We start from the raw sequence: 21,284 nt of genomic DNA, 5'->3' as shown, positions 1-21,284 counted from the left end.
AAAATCTGGTCAGTGTGTATATGGAGATTAATTGCTGTTAGATACTGTAGTTCACAAAACCTCCCTCCTTTGGATGGTCACTGATTGAGCTCATTAGGAGAAAGTACCCCAAATAAAGGACAGAAGTCATTGATAGTCCTTGAATTTCAGGCTGTTCATGCAATCTGGCAAGTGTACTCATTCTCCAGTTCAGATTTGACTATTCATTTTCTTCTTTGGGGAGGGGGTTGAGATTTAAAATTGGGAATATAATCTGCATTTTGTGGTTTAATGCCATAAATCCTGCATGCGTTAAGAAGGATGTGATTTTGTCTACTTGTTTTATTCCGTAGCTTGTTGGCCTGTGGATGTTCTAATTTCTCCTGGGCTTCAACTTCAAGGGGAAAATATCTAAAATGCAATGTATTACAACCTACCATAACCAATATTTCTTTTCTCGGTACGTTAAAGATGATATTATAGTTACCCAGTAGATAACTATTAAGTGGTAAACTCTCAGACATCATAAAACAACCATTTTCTATCCTGAGCTTCTACTTTAAAGACTACTGTAAGTGATTAATAAATCACATCTAAAGACAATAAAAAACTGGCTTATTTTAATGTCTGAAGAGGTTCGAGTAGGGAGCTACAAAAGACAAAGCAGGGGCTAATTATATGGTAAAAAAACAAGATGATTTTATTTTCTTTAAGATGCATTACCTAAAGAACTATAATCCCCTGAAGACAAATCCACTGCCCAAACTGCACCGTTCTTTGTACTTTTAAATGTGGTATGAACAAATAACCTTGTTTCTTATTTTAGTTTTAATTACTGAGTAATTGAAATTTGTGAAGCTAGATTGAGATTTTCTCTTTCTTAATAAAAGGGGCCTTATAAACAACATTATTATGAAGTGTAACCCTACTGTAACCGTTGTTTTTTTTATGATTGTGGAGTAATGTTTGCGTATAACACAGAGAATGTGCCTCTGGTTCAGTGGGATAGTTTTGTGACAAGGATGTTTTCCTTACTGAAACCAAAAGTGAACAGTAAAGTGATACAAGTGAAAATAGACACATAGCAGCATTCTGCATGTTCCTAACACGAGGATCGGAAAGTCATCATTCAATGATCTTGTTCAGTATAGAACTTTGACTGGCTACATTTTTGACAAAATACTGTATAAATATATTTGGAGTTCTTACTGTTTGTCTGTTTTTGAGAGGTTGGTCAAATTTGTCCTAGTTTTTAAAAGGGTTAAGAGATATTCCAGCGAGATTGATATAAACATGAGAAAAGCACCATATGATAGCATTTAAGCAACTTAGTTAATTGAATGAAGCTGGCTTGGCTAATATAACTTAGACATGCAGCACAGTTTTACCTGATTTGGCTCAGCATTCGTGTTGCATAAGTATTTTTAATAGAATACATAAAGATAGATCCTGGTGGTATGGGTTTGACCAACATTAGTGCACATACTGTATATTGGTCATCTCTTTTAAAGGTGACAGCTACTAACTTACAATACCTTGCAAAAGTATTTAGACACATCCTATAGTGTCCCATTTTGTGAAATTCAAAAATGATGCGTACACATTTTTTTTAAAAACCTGAATGCAGAAAACAGAAGAATTCTAAAGAGAAGATAAAATGCAGTAATTGTAGCAAAAACGAAAGGAAAAAAACTGAAATATGTTGATTGCATAAATCTTCTTACCTATGAACTCAATATTTTATGGGAGCTTATTTTTGTCAGAAATTAAAGTCTATTTTGGGTAAGTGTCTACCAACTTTGTATACCATCTTAGTGTATTTTTTGTCCATTTTTGGCAGATTTGCTCAAACATTTGATCTTGTGCTCTAGCTGCTTGGAGAATACGGATGGAAAGCATTATCAGACTGTCTTTCCACAGATTCTCATAAATTTTCTAGTACAGACTTTGACTGGGCCACTCGCTTTCTTATTCTTAGGTCAGTTTTAAGTGTGGGTCACATTTTCCTCCATCTACTGTATGCTTCCATTAGTCATGACAACCTTCCCAATATCTGATGCTACAGTATGACATAATGGTGCCACCACCATGTTCCCATTGAACTCTGTTGCTCTTTCAAAGTCGTTGTTGGTCTCATAGTTCAATCCCTAACCAGTTTCCTGTCCAATTTGAAGGACAGCTTTATCTAGCCAGTGCCTGGGTGCCTTCCACTTCTTAATCATCAACTTCACCGTGCTCAAAGAGATGTTAAGGGTCTTGTAAATAGTTGTATACCTTTCTTCTGTTCTGTAGCTTTTAAACAACTTCATCCCCGAGTTGTTTTGAAAGGTCCTTGTTCTTCACTACCTCACTGAAGGGCCTTACGGCAATCATATGAACCATCGTTATTGTACACAAAGGCCATGCAACTTCATACTGTATGAAGCTTGAGGTAAATCTGATCACCTAAATTAATTTTGGTTTGCCAAAATAACTAGTTATGACTCTCCTTTCCTTTCATGTTAGTTGTAGAATTATGTCTTTGTTTTTTTTTGCTTTGAATGTATGGAATAGGTGGTTTACATAATGTAAATTGCAACTGCAAAGTGTAATGACTGAACACTTTAATGCAACAAAATGTGAAAACTATGCAAAGTATTTGAGTATTTATTAATCCTGTGCTGTCGATAACAGATGTGTAAAATCCTTTATAATTGTTTGGGTCCATACTTTGGTCGATCAACCTTTTCCAGTTGGCTCATAATTGTAATAATGTTATCTTCTTAGAAAACTGAAAAATATTACTTTTTGCATCCTGTAATTAATAATGCTTGTCTACTTAATTACTTTAGTTTTATGTTTATACTGTCGGTACATAACTCTTTGAATTTTGACTTCAAAAGTGATGTTCAGTGATAAAGGATTATAATAACTAGTGAGTAGGTCAGACATGCAGACAAATTATTATTTTTGATTAACATTGTTTGGGTGGATCAGGGAGTATTGTGATCTTCTTATTGTGGTTCCCATGGTACTATTTTTTTAACAGTGTGTTTTGAAACAGCTGTCTTTTAAAAGAGTTTATTTCAAATAAAGCAAGTGTCACAGGTTATCCTGAGAGATTTGATTTATGGTGGCAGTTTTATTGTTTCATTGAGAGATACCCATTAGACCTGCACTGTTTTGTGGTTAGTTTTCAATAGATGTATCACAGTTGAATGATGTGTACAAATTGGCTAAGGTGAGAATTAAAGTGAGAATTAAAAATACACTTTATCTAATTTAAGAATTTATACCATACTGAAACTTTCACAGAAACAATTCAACAGTGAGCCAAAATAAAAAATCAGTGCCAAATTAGAAGTCACTGAAGGCGGTTTAACAGTTTCTTTATAACATTAAGGTATTTAATGTTCTTTCTTCTGTTCATATTGGAGTATTAACAAGTCTAATCTTCCAGCCAGCAAGGACAATGTTATGATTCCTACAAAAGCATTCCCATTTTCATGTTGTTAATAGCAATTTCAATGTTGAACTGATTTATTTAACTTTTTTTTAGCTTTTGTTTCTACTGTGTTTTGAAAAAACAGAATGTCCCCCACAGGGTTTCCAGTCTTATTGCCTGGTCATTAGGTTGTCTTTGATTAAAAACAAAGATACACTAACATTTGCCTTTTTCGTATTAAAAAAGGAACTATAGTTGCCTTAACATATCCTGAAGAATTTGGTTTGGCTTTTCCAGTTGTAAAAAGCTATGTTGGACTCGCTTTGATCTCTTGTTGTACTCATTTTGTTTTGGGGTGATGGAAGAAAGCCAGCAGATTGTGCTGGTTACACAGCTAAGCCTGGAGGCTTTCAATGCTGAGGGAATCTGTCAAATGAAACAGCAGGTGGGTGTATTTTAGACCCACCTGCTCAGTTTTACAAAACAAATCAGTACAGTAAGCTACAAGTAAAAATTATACCTGCCTCAATGAGTGTGTGTTCTGACATGCCAAAATTGAAGTTAAAGTGCAATGTGAGTGCACTTAATTTCTTATGCTGACTTCAGTATTGACTATCATGAATGTGTTAATTGTATGCAGCAAAGTGTGCTATTTTTACAATCCGTTCCAAGACACCTGAAGCCTTTCAGTTCCTTTCAGTCTGCAGTACAGAATAAGAGCAGACAGCTTAAGTTGACTAGAACTAGATTTCTTCAGGTTTTATGAATTTGTATAAATTAGTGACAGGTTAACATCTGAAATGGGTGATTTGACTATCTAAAAAATTAGTTAAGTTATGCAATTAAGATCATAGGTGGAATGGCTAACTATGCATACCTCAAGTACCACATCTACTCATCCCTGATGCAGAACATTTGCTATTGCTTTCTGTGTGTATTGTTAAAGACACTGAGATGCCTTTGCTTAATTTAACCACTGTAAGACATAAGCATAGGATTAGATCTGAATTGTGTATTTTCTGGTTTTCCAAACAAAAAAGAATATGCATACATTACTTTTTTGTCTGCCATTGAAGTACATATGTGTCCTTTAGAGGTTGATGAAGAGACGCATTTGTGCAACAGAAGCAGGTTAATGCATTATTGATTTATTTGAAGGGCACTGCTCAAACAACAAAAATAAAAAAAAATAAATCACAAAAAAATCTAAAGTATTTGTGGTAAACAGAAATGATTAGCGTTTGTATGAAAACAACACTACAGTATTAGGAAAACATTTTTGGCCTTCAGTTCAAAATACAATTTTCAAGTGCAAATTTGTTGGTGTAAAAAGTTAGGATTGTTTTGTGTGTGAAAGCTGCTGTGCTGAATGCACAGATGCTTCTTAATTTGGTTCACAGAATCTGGGGTAACAAAAGAACAAGCTAATGAGGTGCCTATAATACTGGTCTGAGTAGCCCTTTCCCATTTGCAGCTGTGCACTGCTGTGAATATATGGGAGAATAGAAAGTTGTAAAAACCAGAAGCAGATGTTTTGCATAGACAATAAGGCCAGTCATCTTCATGCAAATTAAGTCTGTTGGAGAAAAAAAAATCAAGGTGTGCATACCTTACCAAAGCTTGTTGGAAAATTGGAAGATAAATTCATGAAACTGCATTTTAAAAACTGCTTTAAAAGGTTAATCTCTTAAATAATGTGAAAACTCATGTTTAATTTAATTAGATTCATTTAAATTAATTAGACCCTGTTTCTCATGTATGGTTTTACAGTATCTCTGATTTGTTTTCATTCCAGCTGAGTCCTTTCTTATTTAAGCTTATCGAACCTTTAATTTAATTATTATTCCAAAAAGGTTTCAGCTATTCAGGTAGTCTTGAGCTCTGGCATCAACTCTGTACCAAATGCTGGACATTTTTTATTGTATGTATTGTGAGGTGGAATTTATTATGAACAGTTGTCTAAGAATGGTTGGTTTTTATGGGATTGTTTGAGACATTGGGCACAGGAATGCGTCATTTAATACCTGATTTTGTACATCATTAATGACACCCCAATTAGGAATAATTTCATAGTTTAGAAAATTATGGGAGAGCAAAAATTCAAAAACAAATTGAAGGGGAAATTAATTTGCACCGTTTCTTGTAAATATTACTCATATGAAGGAATTTCTAAAAGTAAGATCTAAGTGTAGAAAAACAAGTGGATACATTAATGGTTCAGTAATTTATATATATAAGGAGCTGAGATGGAACAAAAACAAAAGCACCATGACTGGGAAACTGTTTAACTGGATGTCACTTGCCACAGTCACATTCATACAGTATGTGCATAAACCTGTTTCACACTTTAGTGTTTTATCATTTTATAGCATTTAAATGTTAATTTCATATCATGTGCTCCTTTACTCATGCACCAGTTGAATGTAGAGCAGGAACAGGAGTATCCAATCCTGGTTCTGAAGGGCTGGTGTGTATGTGGGTTTTAATTCCAACTCTTCACTTATCAAACCAGCTGGTTACTGGTTTAACTGGACCAGTTTAACAGCTTCTCCCAGCTTATCACGTGCTGTTGCGAGACTTGGAACAGTTACAAACACACAGGCCCTCCAGCACACCTGTGATGTAGTTTTTTTAGTAAGCTTGTAATCTTCTAATGTCACTCAGTATTTTTGTAAAGGCAGAGTCAATTTGAAGATCTAGGTGCTGACACTAGAGGGACAAATCAAATAACTAGATAGTTTCTATTGCCAAAATATAATTTCATGGTGAATAATTATCTTTTAAGCATCTTTGAAATGCAGAAATAAAATGGGACTGGCTGTAGTATGCGTTATTAAATTAATTTTAATGGTTTGATACATTTTAGAAGTGGCAGCATACTCTTCCTATAAAACACTAATATGGTAATTTTTAACCCCACCTCTTTTTAGGAACGACTGCAAGTTTTCTTAATGCCAACAAGCTTTTTTGTAAAGCATGAAACAACTGCCTGTTTTGTATCATCAGTCGCAGGTCTCCAAAACTTGTGTATATACCTGCCATCATTTCAGAAATAATAATAAATAAAGTAAACAAAACTACACATTTAAAATAAATGCATTGAAACTGCCTTTTAAAAAACATACGGCAAAGAGGTTTCAAGCTGTAGTCATTTTAAAAACAATTCAATTTATACATTTCATATATATTAAAAAAAATCATAAAGTCATACAGGAGCATACACAGACATTATTGTATAAAAGCAGATACATACAGTTAGCTTCAGTGACCAGTGTATCATTTACAAACTCTTTGAGGAAATAACTTCTTTTGTTCTCATTTGTTTGTCAATAAATAGTGGAGAGTGAGAGAGGTGGGACAGAATAAGTCTGACTTCAGGGACCTTCCTGCTGGCAAATATTTGCTGACTTCCTCAGTGTCCTCTCCACTGTTTTAAAGAGGACACCTTATAATGCATTTCTAGGCTACAAAATGAAAAAGCTATCCAGTCTCTGGTAAAGATTTCTATCCAGCTAAATCCAGGCAGGGGAAATAAAGAGGAAGGAGATCATCTTGTCAGGGGACATCAGTAGGGAGCAAACTTCTGTCTCTCTGGCTTCTTGATCCCATTGGCTGAAGAGATTTTGGCCGTGTAGGAAGCTAGGGTCCCATGGGCAGTGGGGGCAGCGGCAGGGGCAGACAGTGCCAGGAAAGGGACGGATTTCATTCCCAGGATGCTGGAGAGGGGGAGGGCGTAGGGGGCGCCCAGCATTTGAGCAGGGGGCATGGCACCCATGGCTGCCAGGGCTGCAGCCGAGGACGATGCGGGGGAGGCGGGCTGGGTGAAGGTCATGTTGAGGTCAACGGGACTCGTGATGGAAGAGGACTGGGCGGTGGATTTGGCGGTCTCTAAACTGCAAGGCGAGGAAGAGGAAGACGGAGGGGGGGGTGTGGGGAGGGGGGGAAGGTGGGGTGGAGGGGAATGGGAGAGACAAGAGGAGAGGGAGATTGGATGGAAAAGGATTAGAAGGTTAAATAAAAGACATGTTAAAGAAAGAAACCAAGAGAAACTAAAAAAAAATCATAAGAGGTGTTTGCTGGAGGTTGCAACAGATTATTTAAGGGGCCTCAGTTCTCATGGGGGAGGTGCTGTTTAATTAAGGGAGATGGCTTGGGTTGGGACTTGGGAAGAGGAAACAAAAAATTTTCAGATTAATTACGGTTTGTGTATGCAGGTTTAAAGGTCTGAGTCAGTGAAATGTTTGGTGGTTTTAGTCTTTCATTTGAATCTGCTGTCTAGTACGTTTCATGTTTTATCTGTAGCCACCTCACTGTAAATTCATCGGGGAAGAAGTCTTGTTGGAATAAACAAGACACTGCATTCTGCTGTGCCTCCTTTCAGTGACAAAATAAAACTGAATTTTTGAATTATCACTGTTTCAGTTATTAGTACATCAGACCAAGCATAAGAGTTTAGAAAAAAGAGTGGTCAGAGATCCATGTGAATCATTCTGAAACCTATAATACATAAATGGCTGAATAACAATTTCCACCTTGATTATTCAGCTCAATACACACCATATTTGTTATACTTCTTGGGTGACAAATGTAGCTGAATGTTGGACAATTTGCAGAGAATGAAGTATTATACTGTAGGTATTGTGGTTTTCAGAAAAACAAAATATATAATTTTATCTTTTAATCTCTTAGATTTGTAATATTCACATTGATCTCCAAGCCCTAATATCTTAAAAGCTGCGCATTTGTGTTTTACAGTAAAAAATTAAAAATTCTGTTTTATAGTGTTACAATACTTAAACTGGTCTGTTATACTGTATCATTCAGATGAATGTTATTTTGTTTTGTAACAATTGAGCAAAGGACAAACATAGGCTACAAGACTCCAATTATAGCCCTGCTAACAAGTACTTCATTCCTGACCTTCAAGCTCATTCACGGAATGCTAGGGGTCTTCGCCAAGTAAGGTAGTGCAAAACGTTGTGAATTTTGGGGCTAAAGTAAGACATTTAAACCTCATTCCACTTGTCCATTCATTCCTCAAGTTCCAATGTTTGCCTTTGCTCTGCAGCTACCTGTTCTTTATCAGTGACATGTGCTGATTGGTGAATCTGCTTAATCTTAAAAAGCTTGTCACAATTGCTGAGGAATAGTCTTTTTAGACCAACTTAAGAGGGAGTTCAGACTGCGATTCTGGTGCCATTCCTTACCACGATGTGATGAGGTACTGTGCCAAGTTGATGCTAATTGGTGACCCAGTGATGGTGACATGCCGGTCACTCGTCCCATCGAGCTGGCTGCCGATTTTAATCTGGGCTCCCGAAACTTGCCTGATCTCATTGATTTTGGTGCCTTGTCGCCCAATGATTGAACCAATCAGCTGGAACGAATGAGAAAAAATAACATCTTTCAAAATAATGTAAAAGCACATCATTGCAGTATAGGTTTTTCAGGATTATTGTTTAATATTCCAAGTGTTTATATAGGGAAATGATCAAATAAACCTAATTCCCTTGGTGCATTTAGTTAATATATCCCATCTCTCTTATCCAGCTTGTTTAGAAAGTGGCATCTAAAGTTTTTAAATGGTATAAAAAAGCAAGAACACATAACTGCACACCTGTGCTAGAAATTAAAAGTACTAATATGCTGAAATATCTCTAATGTTAGGTTTACTAGTGTCCAAGACATTACTGAGAGGAAAATCCCACTTTCCCAATAACTTTCCAGGATGCATTTAATGTTAATAATATTGCCATCTTATTTGTCTCAATTTTCAGTATACTGTAACATGATTCAGTCTATCATTTGGTTCTTTATCAGCTGATTTTCTATTTCCAATCCCTGGTCAATTTCAGTTCCTTCGGGTTCAGTAAATTAGCCAGAAAAGTGCACATTTGTCTGTCCTAGATCCACATGGCTAAGTGGCTATTGATTTTCAAAGCTGGGCAACTTTTGCAAAGTATCGCTTAGTGAGCAAGATTTGAAAATCATTCTCTACTAGCTAATGGAAACCATCATGGAAAAATGTTTTAGCCTAAATGGGCTAAGTAATTATCACTGTTTTATTTTTAGTTGGCATTTTGCCTTATCTTTACAAACTGGGTGGAAACCACTTTCTGTTCCTAATTAGTTTGAATTAATTTAATCTAAATGGAAAAAACAACAACTGGTCTTTACAACCTATGAAGCAATAGTTGAATACATTTTCGTCAAACATGTTCAGATAATGTATTCTCATTGCTTTGCATGCAAATGCTAATTAAAAGCTAAATCCTTAAATAATTTGAAAGCACTGTTAACCTTGCAGAACGTTTAGGATGATTCTTAGCAAGACAGTCATTGACCTGTTTATTATTAATTTACATAAAAAGCTAAATCTGCTTGTTCTGAAGCACATCCTTCCTCTGAAAAAAAAGCACTGATGGAAAGGGAATACCATTGCTTAAGTAGAAGTCTGATCTGTTTGTGGTGTTACAGACAAAAGACTCTTGTAGACATTGTACTGATTATATATTAAAACAAACAAACAAACGAATAAATATAAATGCACATCCTGTATAACAAAGTGTAAGGGAAGTTACTCAAGATTAAAGTGACAAACATGAAATACTGTTTGTAGCTCTTTGAGGAAATGGATCAAATGGCTGTGAAATATAATCTTCAACTTTTGTCTACATAGATAAGTTGAACTGATACAAATCTCATGACAAGAAGTGCCGATAGTATACATTTTAATAAAATGTGAAACCAATTTGTTGGATTTTAATATGCAGATGGTTTAAGATACCAATCTAGGTGTAAGCATGTTTAGCTATAAAGGAGCCTTATATGATATTTTCTATTGAGGTGGCCATAAATTAAAAAGTACAATAAAGGAAATATTTTGATAGCACACTATATTAATAACCAGTGGTGTTTATTTTGATTACTGACCCAGTAGGATTTGTCTAAACCCTAGACAGGTTATGAGCATGCCCCCGTCTCCTCGTTTTTAAGCTTTGTCTGGATAGATTCCACCACCTCCTGATCCACAGGGACCTAACTCAACTTCATCTGACTGGTTTACATTCAGACACAAATCCAGAGCTCAGTGCAAAGCCTTAACTCGGGCCATCCATGAGCCCTAGTGTAGGCAAGGATAACTTCCAACTTCCACAGCATCAACGTGTTGGCAGCTTGGCATGCCTCTGAAGGACAGATCCCCTTTTGTTCTCCTTCCCATCATAGAGCTGTGCTTCACCCGGGGGCTGAAGAGAGCATTCCTTTCCACAGGAGTCACAAGCCTTCACAGCGCCTGATTTGTCACACTGGCAGTGGCGTGGGGGGCTATTAATGGAATTGCAACTGATGAGGTTAGGAACTTGTAGACAGGCAAGCAGACCTGATGCCTGAAGGGAAATCACCGAATAATTCTGCAGATCACATTTTCCACTCTTTTTGCTTTGAATATACAGTATGGCTACTGATTTTTTTTTACAGCAAATGTTTCCAAGTACTTCTTTAGGAGTGTTACAAAATCCTTTCTTTTTGTTTTAAAAAATTGGCTGTTGATTATTTAGTACATTATTCTCTCAAATAGATATATTTTTTAAAAAAGAGCGTTAGACGAGATTATTTAAACCTTTTCCTTCTGTTTTTATACTTATATTTTTAAGCAACTAAAAAGTATTGAAACTGCTTTCCATGGAGATTAACTACCATGTAGCAAATTCACCGTTTCAAGTGTTTGATTTAAGTCTTCTCCATCTGGCCTTTATCCACACTACAACTGAACCAACATGATCCCAGAGCTATTCCACACAGGGCAGGATGAAGGAAAGAACTCTTCTTCCTCTAACTCAACTAACCAGCATTTGTTTGATAAGAGGGAGGAAACCAGAATACCAGAAAATTCACACACTGTAGATATACGAAGACTATGCAAAGTCCACAAAGAGAGCTGCCCAGTCCAGAAATGAACCCAAGAGCTGTGAGGCAACAGCACCTAAGATCATACTACCTCAGTGGTTGATTTGAATATTAACAGGTGATCAAAAGGAACAAAATAATATTCATATGTACTGCAGTAATTTAAGTAATATACAGTATATAAATCATATACAGTATCTTACAGTATATGCTTGTTTTACGATTTAAGTTTGTTTTATGATTGAAATGTTTAGACGTAACTTGAACATCTTTCTAAAAATGTCATACAACAGTCTGAATAACCTAACAGGGAACGTCTGTTGCTGTTTCTTCCAGATGAGGCTTCTTCTGCCTTCAGTGTTTACTGTGCTAGGCTTCCTGCAGTCATCTTACTTGCTTATTTGTTCCATTAGTAGATTTTGCAGAGCTCTCTTTGCTTTTTATACTGCCTGAGTCAGGAATTTAAGTAATAGAAGAACATTGTTGAACTCTGGTGGCATTATTCCACTAATGTGTCATAATTGCTATCCTTGAGCAAATGAATGTAATATAAGTCATTTGAACTTCCTTCTGTATTCTCAGAGAGAGTTCATCTTTAAATGTATGGTTGTGATTATTTAAAGATCTTTCATCCATCAAGCAAGAAAATCATAGGTCAAATTCACATTACACAATTTGAGTTGTGTTCGGTATCAGAGTGAATAGCTCTTCTGAGGATTTAAAAACAGTTATAACTATTCATTACGATAAGACACATCAAGAAATAGAAATTGACACTTCTGAATGGTTAAAATATGGACAGAAATAACTGGGCAAATGGAAGGTGACCATCATCAAAGGGCCAGGAGCCAAACCAAGCAGTTTATTGTTTTTGAAGAGTGTCAGTGATTTCAGCAACCTAGGGAATTTGAGTAGCCCCAGTCTGAAAATATCCAAAGTATTCCAAAGAGTTCTTGAAGCAGTGTAGTGTGTTTGAAAAGAATGGTTGAAAGACTTTTGCAATATTTACATTGTTCTTGACATTGTGCTTTATTATATTTAACATTCCTAAGCCATTCTTCCAAGCCACCTTAAAGGAATGCATGAGACTCGGAAGAGAAGACAGGTGATTAAGAAGTGACACTCAGTTTCTTATTCCATGGGTCCTTGGTAAGGAATTACTCTTCAAAAAAGCAAATCGATCACAACTCATGTGTTTTTTTCTAGTATTGATGAATGGAAAAACACAAACCAAATACCCAGAGGTTTTGAAGATGATGATGGCCACAAATCTCAAATGTGAAAATGATTATGTGGCAAAAAGAGGAAAGATTTAATCTAGCTCTGGTGATTAACTCAATTGATTCAGTCCTGGAATAAAATGTACACAATTTAACTTACATCATTTGGAATGAGGAGCTCCTGGGATGTTGTCTGTGAACTGGATTCCATTCCTACAGAGAAAATTAACTGCAATCAGTGTTTTGAGGGACACATTATCTGCATATAATAGGTTTGAGAGTGAATTCTGTAGTCTAAATACTGTATAAAACTTTTATTTTCATTCTGAATGATGTCCCTGCCTGACTACAGATAGGTATGCAGAAATATTCATATAACATTCCATAATTAAATTTGGAATTTATATCTTATTAGAGATGCTCTGTACAGAGGCCTTTCCATCACTAAATAATACACCTTTGAGCTGTTTACTTATTTGTTTTACCACTTTTTACCATTCAATGGCCCATTTGATGGATTACAATAACTGCATCCTGTTGCTACAGTTGAAACAGGGCTGTAAATCAACCCTTTGTATCATTTATGTATCATCTGTCCTTTGTTTAACCTTGTTTATCATATCTATCAAAACATTCTGATTACTATCACATGCCTTCCTGGTGACCATATCTTCAATTAACTTTATAATAAAAAAAAACATTAGTTGTCTCTATGATTTATTCATTTTTGAAGTCACCAAAGTTTAATTTTATGATGGATGAGGTTTGCTCTGAAAAACCCTAAGAACAGAATTCCAGAATTGCCCATGAGCACACAGCCCATGCTTGCTTTTTCATTGCAGTATTCCGGACACTGTACTTTTTTTATCGCAAATCTGCAAGAATGTTTGCAGTACAAGAGGAGGACTTAAATAGCAGGGCCTTAAAATTATACTCAAACATGAAGCTAACATGGCTGAAGTGGCAAACGATTTAATTAACCCACACATTATGCTTATTTTAAGGTGCTGTCAGTCTCTTTAAGTAAAGTTCCTAACTGGCCTTGAAATCCTCTTGCTTGCCTTCAAATCCCTAATTGGACTAGCCCTAACTCACTCATCTAATCTTCAAGCTATGTATCTCCTCACATATATCATGTGCTTGATGACAGCTGGGTGTTCAAGAGCCTTACTCTGAAAAACTTTTATCTCGGGAGCTTTCTGTTACTATACTAAGAATGCCTTCCAAAATGAAAATTAGCTACAGACTTCATTCAGTCCTTTAGCTGTTGAAAACTGTTTGTATTTTTGCTTACTAGATCCCAGATAAATTCACTCATAAAGTACTCCATGGTGTACATAAAGGAAGAAAACTAAAACAAAAACAAACATTTTTGATAGCCTGGCTATCGCAGGTCAGATAGAGACCCACAGTTTCTCACTGAGTGGTAATACACACAAAACAAAATTGAAATAAGTGGTATACAGTACGTAAATCAATTGTAGTGCTCTTTTCCTTTTTATCAGATTTGATTAATTTTGATTCTCTATATTAATCGAACTTTTCCTCATTTTGTAATTGAGTGAGTGAGTGAGATAGCTCATATTTCCTGACTGACCGCCTTTAAGTTTTGTGCCACCCTTGGGGAATCCCCCCCCAGTATTTCGCTCTCCTGCAGCCCTGGGCCTCATGCCAGGCAGATACGTACCCTGCAGGACAGGGGTGGCTGTCTGGCCTAGGGGACCAAGGGCACCCTGCTGCATTGACAGCTGGTGGAGCTTTGCCAACTACAACACAGACAGAGACAGGGAGAGGGAACAAAACACAGCATTCACTCATCACATAGCATCACAGACTGAGCTATACACCATAGACACATGCAAAAATGTGGCACCTGTTTGACTGGAAATACCTGAGAAAATAAATAATGCCATCAGGAGGATCAGTGATTAATGACAATTTATCTTTATGCAAAGGTGACATAGACTAGATATTGCAAGCCTTGCCATATCCAAATGAATATCACAGTACTATATTTTTTGTTTAAATGAGGATTTGATAGTGTGATAGGGACATTTATTCAAAATATGAATGCCTTGCATCTCTTTCAGAGAGAACTTTTTTTTAACATCAGGGCATTTACACTTTTCACGCCACATTGCACCAATGAGCTGCCAGGTTAATAAAGAAATCGCAGTGCCATTGCAAACTGGCAAGTGTCACTTTCCTTGGGATGTTTAAATATCCTGAGTGAATACAAACGGTAAATTAATTAGTCAGTGTAGCCACAAGAGATTTTAACTGAGGTTTTCTGTGATTATTTAATCTGACAAAGGAACACCTGCAGGTATAGAGCAGGATTAGAACCTTACCTCTGAATGCGGAATGGCATATTGGTTCTGTACTGTGTAGGCCTGTGAATAATTAAAAAAAAAAAGCTTTATAAATCAAGGAGGAATCACATATGCTGTCACGCAAGCTCAAGTCGTAGTGAGTCATTAATTAACTGAGAGCAGCATTTCGACTATGCGATGCTTTCAAGAAGTTTGTGTGTATCTACAGTACTGTACACAGCAGTGTAAAAATGTACATTGTGTAAATTGCTTAATACTGGTAATGATCCGAAGGTTGGCCACATCTACAAACTATTCAGGAGGCACTTTTCACTTTCCACTGCTTGCAGAGTAAGACCTTTCTTTAAGCACATACAGAAAGCATGGTTTGGTGAAAGGTCAAGCTTTTTTGTTAAAATAACAAATGCATTTTTCACAGATGACATCCAAACTTAAATTAATGGACTAGGATTCACCTACAAGTGGCTGGGGATTTAAGGACATTATTAAGGAAAGCAAAGCATATGTAAAATGACAATGCAGTCATAAAGGTTGGTATTTTTAAAACACTGTCTTATTTATTGAGCACGGGGTTTTGGCTTGTGTAAGTTGCCTCAGAAAACAGTAGTTCACAAATGTTTCCTGTCACACGATTTTACCCATAAAGTTTGCTTCATATCTTCTTCCGAGAAAGGGGTAGAAATCCCGAGCATTAAAAGGTTTGGTCTTGCTACCAGCAGACCATTAGAACACAATGTAATGGGGCTTATTGTTACAGAAGGTGACTCCACTCCCTTGGAACCCAGATAACAGTAAGAAACTAGTCCTTTGGCACTGTGGAATAAATTCACTACTGCCTAGGGAATGGTGCTGTGGGGCTTTAAAGCTGGAGCAGTCTGTGATAATCAAATTCCAATGGACTCAAAGCAGTTCTTGTCAATGTAAAAACATAAGAAAGGTTACACATGAAAGAAGGACAATCAGCCCACATAGTTCATTTGCTTACTACAGTACCAGCTGAATTGTACAAAGATCTCATATAAATGTTTCTTGAAAGGAACTAGTGTATAAGCTTCATCTATATGCCTGGATTGTTCCTGATTTCCATAGCCCTGTTTGTGAAAAAGTGTCTGCTGTTCACTGTTTTAAATGCACTTCTCCATAATTTATCTTCTTTGGTTTGACTTTCTCTATTCATTTTGAAGATTAGGAGTGGCTTTTTCAATACACTCGAGGAATTTGAAAACCCGAATCACCCTCATCTGTGAAGAACCAAACTAGTGCTACACCTCATGAAAGGAAGGACTGAAAGGAAGATTTGCTCTCTGGTGCACTGATACACTGAGGCAATTTATTGTGTCAAAAATCATTTCACAGAAATCTGACAAAAAACGTCGTAGATACAAAAGCTTTTGTCTTCATAACTGTTACTTTAAGTACAGGGCAGGCAGTTAATGTCTCTAAACATGTTTAGCGTAAGATGCGTTGCTAGAATGGCATGTGGTGATCTCATTGTAGTATGTCTGGTGTGGAAGTAGAGTAAAACATAGTGACCGGCGATGCATTAGTCTGAGCCACCCTAGGCCACCAGTGATCTTTACATCATTAAAGCAACCACTTTTGAATCCCTCAGGACTGGTGTGGCCATCTGTGATCATCACTTCTGACAGTGCTGCTTGTCCATATTGCAGGGGAATTAGATTTCTCTGCATCAACTGTAGCTGTGTGGGAGGTTCAACTTAAATGATTATTTTTCCATTTCTGCTTTCAGCTCTGCGCTCTTTAATAATGTATTAAAGCATTAATTGTCCCTTCACAGAACCACTTTATGCTGCGTAATCTCTTCATCTCTCACATTCAAGAGCTTCATTTGCAGGTTTTGCCGTAGTGCTGACAGTAACCATACCCCTGCCAAATAGTATTTATCTGCAGTTAATGCACAGATACACTTACAGTTATACACTTCAGGTTCTGTGCTCTGGAAGAGTGCTGCCATTCTTTTTTTCCGTGCATTGCACTTCACCTCCTCTGCCAGTCAAGAATGCACACGCTTGGAGTGTAGTTCTATTATAAGTATATGAGCTTATGCCTGATGTTTGCTTTGGTTAAGGGAAAGCTGAACATTTAATTTTTGATTTGTCATTTCATATGGGCTTATGTTTGATGTTTGCTTTAGTTGAGGAAATGCTGAGAATTTTTTGATTTCTCAGTTCTTTTCTGTTATTTTCTAATTCTAATTCTGTTCTTTTAAAAACCACAACATGTTATTAAAAAGTAAAGCAACACTGATTCATCTAAAATTGCTTGCGTTTCTATTTTTACTCATATTTGAAGCCCATGGATGCTCTTTACATACTTTGAACCGAATGATTGTTTAATTTGTATTATGATTCCTGATATTAATACTTTGATCTTATGTCAATACTTTGATATGACTAGCTATGGAATTATTTAATATTACAAAACCTACCTCCTATGAGATGGATGGATTTTCCCCAAGTTATTTCTAACCGTTGCAGTGTTTATGAAGAACCCAGTTCCTCCCTGGCTCAAGGCTGTGTGCAGCTGCAACATGCGCAATTCAAAATAAATGCTCCCTAGATTGCCCTCGCTTGTGTATGCCTGCTCAGTTGAGGGAGGCTATTTTAAAACACTTGCAAGGCTGTCTTTCCTCCTGTCCATTCACAGATCATACTCACTTGTTGCAGCTCCAGACTTCCTTGAGCCATTGAGAAAAGTGGGTGTGACCCAAAATCAGAGGCTTCGAAAACCTTAAAATACACACAGGAAAAAAAAAACAGACGAGAGCTTTCAGCTAAATGATACATTTCAAAGGGGTGGAATTCTAACAAAACCACAAAAGTGGATGATATTTTTACAAGCTCAGAAAATAAAATTGGAAAAACAGAACTTTCCGGTTTAAAACTATATGTTGTATGCATGTTGAAATGTAAATGTTAGATTTTGTTTTCTTCTCAGTGGAAATTTAAGCCATCTACATTTAACTTTTAATATCTTTTCTACAAAGCATTATTTTACTGATAAAGGCAAAGTATTACCAATCTGTTAACAACTATAATACAGTATAAGAGACAACTATTCGTCATTCAATTGTATTCCCAACCAGCCACAACCCAGTTCCAGCCCTAACTCCATGCTAAAATGTAAATCTAAACTAAGGTAGTTTTAAAATTACACCCAAGAAAGTGTCAGTGTAAAGTAATGAAAGACTGTATAGCTACTGTATATTGGGAGGCTTTAAAAATGCAACATATTCCAACCATCATTTATTGTATTTTTAATGCCTCTTAGTATATCAATGGTAATCAAATTAACGTGAACAGAGGTATTTCTGGTTTGATGTGGAGAGCAGAGGGGACAGAAACAAGATATAGAATAGTTAATTAGTCAGAGGTGCACAGACTGTAAAATTACTTTTGGAGGCCCGGTGTTGCTGCACTAGATAAGCAATCTTAATATGAACACTGAGTCAAACTTAAAACAGCTGTAATAAATTGGTTGAGAAATAACATGAGTGTGAGTGTGGAGCGTTCAGTATAAAAGAGTAAATTACATACATGTCAAAACTCCAGTCTCTGTTAGAAAAGGGACTTATTTAAAGCTGTTTGAAAACGTGGGAACTCTTTCTTCAGTTCAGGTTTTTGTAGCCTGCATACAGTAATACCTTCTTAGTATGTACTGTACATACAGTAACATGCAATGACAGCATTCATTGACCTTTATGATCATTCTTCCCAAAGATAGAACAGGTTTTCATAATAACCCCAACCTTAACCCCCAACTCAAAATATAACTTATAACTCTAAAGGTAACCCTAACCACAAAGTTAAAACTAAGTGCACATAATAGCAAGCACTTTCACACATCTTATTTGAAAACTCTAACACTTGTGTATTTGTTTCTGCATGTCTTTCAGATCAATAGTCATAAGGGAATATCAATATTCTTACAATGTTTTGAGTAGCCCCCAACAGGCTTTTATGCAGGGTTCATAAAGACCAGTTTTCATCATTGATTTTTAAAATGAATTTGCTATTGCCAGTTATTCATTTTAATTTAAAGTCTCAAGTGTTTTATGACCTAGCTCTCTAGCAATGACTGTTGTAGTCACTAAGGAAAGACTGAGATGTGTAGTCACTCCTATGACATGCTTTCTTGTAGACCTGTTTGTTACTTGACATGCTACAAAATTCATAATGCATGATAGAAGAGGTAGCACTGACAGGAGAAGAGGCATCTCTCACTGACATCACTGAAACCTAGCAGGCCCCTGTCAAGTTGAAAAATTAGAAGACTCTAGCTCACTAATTTCCAGTTCAGCCCAGTAGCTGTTTGTTACTGTTTGTGGAGTCCCTATTATTGTTGGTCAGTAACCCAGACATAAACCTATAACATCTCTATAGAACTGAACCTGAGCCCTGAGCTTGCACTTTTACTGGTATATTCCTTGTTGGTCCATAAACAAAATAATGTAGAAGCCATTTTTCCAAGATACTCTATTTATTTCACATGAACAGCGACTGAATGAAAGGTGCCTCCTTATGCTCAAATGAAATCATGTTCGTCCTGGATTACAAAAAATGATTAATTGAATATTCATGAATATAATTAATCATATCCTTAACAACTGCAAGTTTGACCACAAGGCAATCAATTGTAATGCACATAACCAACATAGTAGAATCAGACATAATCCTTTGGCTTTACAAATAAAGTTCAGTTCAGATCCACAAAGTTTGCTCAGATCCACAGTGTGCACTGACATGCTGGGAGATGATGCTTAATAATGTAGGGCACAAGTCAACACCAGGCATCTGTTTTACAGACTTACTTGATTTCCAGCAAGGAGTACTGCTCCTGGGGCAGGACTGGGGCGATATGGAATAGTGGCACCCTTTGGTGGAGACTGCAGAAAGCCACAAGAAAAGTGAGAGAAAAACAATTATAATAGAAATTAACGCAATAAAAGTTAGAGGGAACAGTTTGGGTACAAAGAGAATTTTTATTATACTAATCGTGTAAAAGAAAAGCAAGATAATTACACTACAGATGTATTTACCTCAGCATTCTGCTAAAACCAGTGAAGTTGTTAACTCTTGCATGGGTTTTTTTGTGTATATATTCTGTATTCAAGTCCCTCTCAAAATACACAAAATAACAAAGTGTTTTTTGCACAAAATATCAGTAAACTGTATTATAAAAGGACGAAAATCAACTTAAAAATCCAAAGCATAAGCATATTGTCATGTGGTGTAGTTTTAAACCAGCTAGCTTGTGACATACTGTAAGAGAGATGGTTATATTTTACTTTAACCTCCATTTTTAAAGGCTCACCTAAAAGTCGGTGCCTTACTCCTATTATCTGTATAACCTGTGGACTAATCATTTATGTCTTGCTAATATGTAAAGTTAAGAGTTCTTTCAGCAAGACTTGCATATTAACACTTCATTAGCATTAACAATGAAATTATTTATCTGGGCTCACATAAAATGCTTTAGTTTTTGGTATTTACCAGCTCTGGGGCAGAAACATTTACTTAGTCACAGGTAACAGCAATGACTTAAAAAGCTTATTTCACATTTTTTCTCTCTCTTTAGGAACTCTGGTAGCTCCACTAATGTTTTTAGTGCAAAAAATAAACATCTATATCTTTTCCATATCAGTCTTTTTGGGTAACAGGGATTACATTTTGCTTTAGACCAAATATTCGTTGCAAATCACTAAGAAGCAAAGATCCTTATACTCTGCACAGTTATATTATAGGAATGTTTGATCATATATGTGTGGGACAAATACATATAGTTTTTGTTTGTACAAAAGTACTAAATAACAATGAATGGGACCTAAGACGTCTGCCAGTTGAAATGATTTGGATACTTTTCTGAGTATCAGCTTTATTATGAATATTTTAAACTTGATTCTCTAACAGCAATGCAGTTATTTAAAACCAGGCTTTCCAGATAGATTATCAACTAAATGCCCTCATCTCTGTTCATGTTTTAGGTCACTGCATCAATTATTGATGGAATTAGCCTTGCTAATCAATATAACAGGCAGCTGACTACAGTGAAGCAGGAATGCAACCATGTTACTTTTACCTTTAGGAAAAAGAAAATATAAATCAGCTATAAACAGCCAGAAAGTAATGCAATTACTGAATGAAGGCACACATTAATAGGGCTAGAGCATTAATTTGTATAGTCTTCCCCAGTGGGTGTTTTCAAAGAATGCTTTACAACAAGCAAAAATACTTTTAATAATCCCTATCTGTTACATAGTAAAACTTTTTTTTGTGTAGTGCTATAAAAAAAACCTTAATGATGACAAAACCTTCCGAGACAAATGTGCTGTTTTAGATGAGAACAGCACCACACAGAGCACCACTTTAACCATTTTTAGAACCAAGTGGAAGTGAGTTG

The 21,284-nt window shown here is 36.2% G+C and overlaps 1 protein-coding gene across 3 annotated transcripts in view; it reads right to left on the bottom strand.

Moving 5' to 3' along the window:
- Nucleotides 1-4,530: 4,530 nt before the first annotated feature.
- The window catches only part of pcbp4 (poly(rC) binding protein 4), a 57,902-nt gene continuing 41,148 nt past the window's right edge, over nt 4,531-21,284 (bottom strand). Inside the window, exons 8-14 of one of the 3 annotated variants that reach the window (XM_015347906.2) lie at nt 19,696-19,770; nt 17,543-17,614; nt 14,883-14,924; nt 14,219-14,297; nt 12,692-12,744; nt 8,611-8,780; nt 4,531-7,296 (exon numbers count right to left, since the gene is read on the bottom strand). In XM_015347906.2, the coding sequence (XP_015203392.1) occupies nt 6,969-7,296; nt 8,611-8,780; nt 12,692-12,744; nt 14,219-14,297; nt 14,883-14,924; nt 17,543-17,614; nt 19,696-19,770 (819 nt within the window). In that variant the 3' untranslated portion in view covers nt 4,531-6,968. Of the gene's footprint in view, nt 7,297-7,320; nt 7,565-8,610; nt 8,781-12,691; nt 12,745-14,218; nt 14,298-14,882; nt 14,925-17,542; nt 17,615-19,695; nt 19,771-21,284 lie in introns of those variants that run through there. The other 2 variants (XM_015347908.2, XM_015347907.2) reach the window with 2 other exon arrangements.

Source organism: Lepisosteus oculatus, chromosome 4 (genome assembly GCF_040954835.1).
Source record: "Lepisosteus oculatus isolate fLepOcu1 chromosome 4, fLepOcu1.hap2, whole genome shotgun sequence".
Taxonomy (NCBI): Eukaryota; Metazoa; Chordata; class Actinopteri; order Semionotiformes; family Lepisosteidae; genus Lepisosteus; species Lepisosteus oculatus.
The sequence above is the reverse complement of the archived record's forward strand: the minus strand, read 5'-3'. Positions and strand labels throughout refer to the sequence as shown.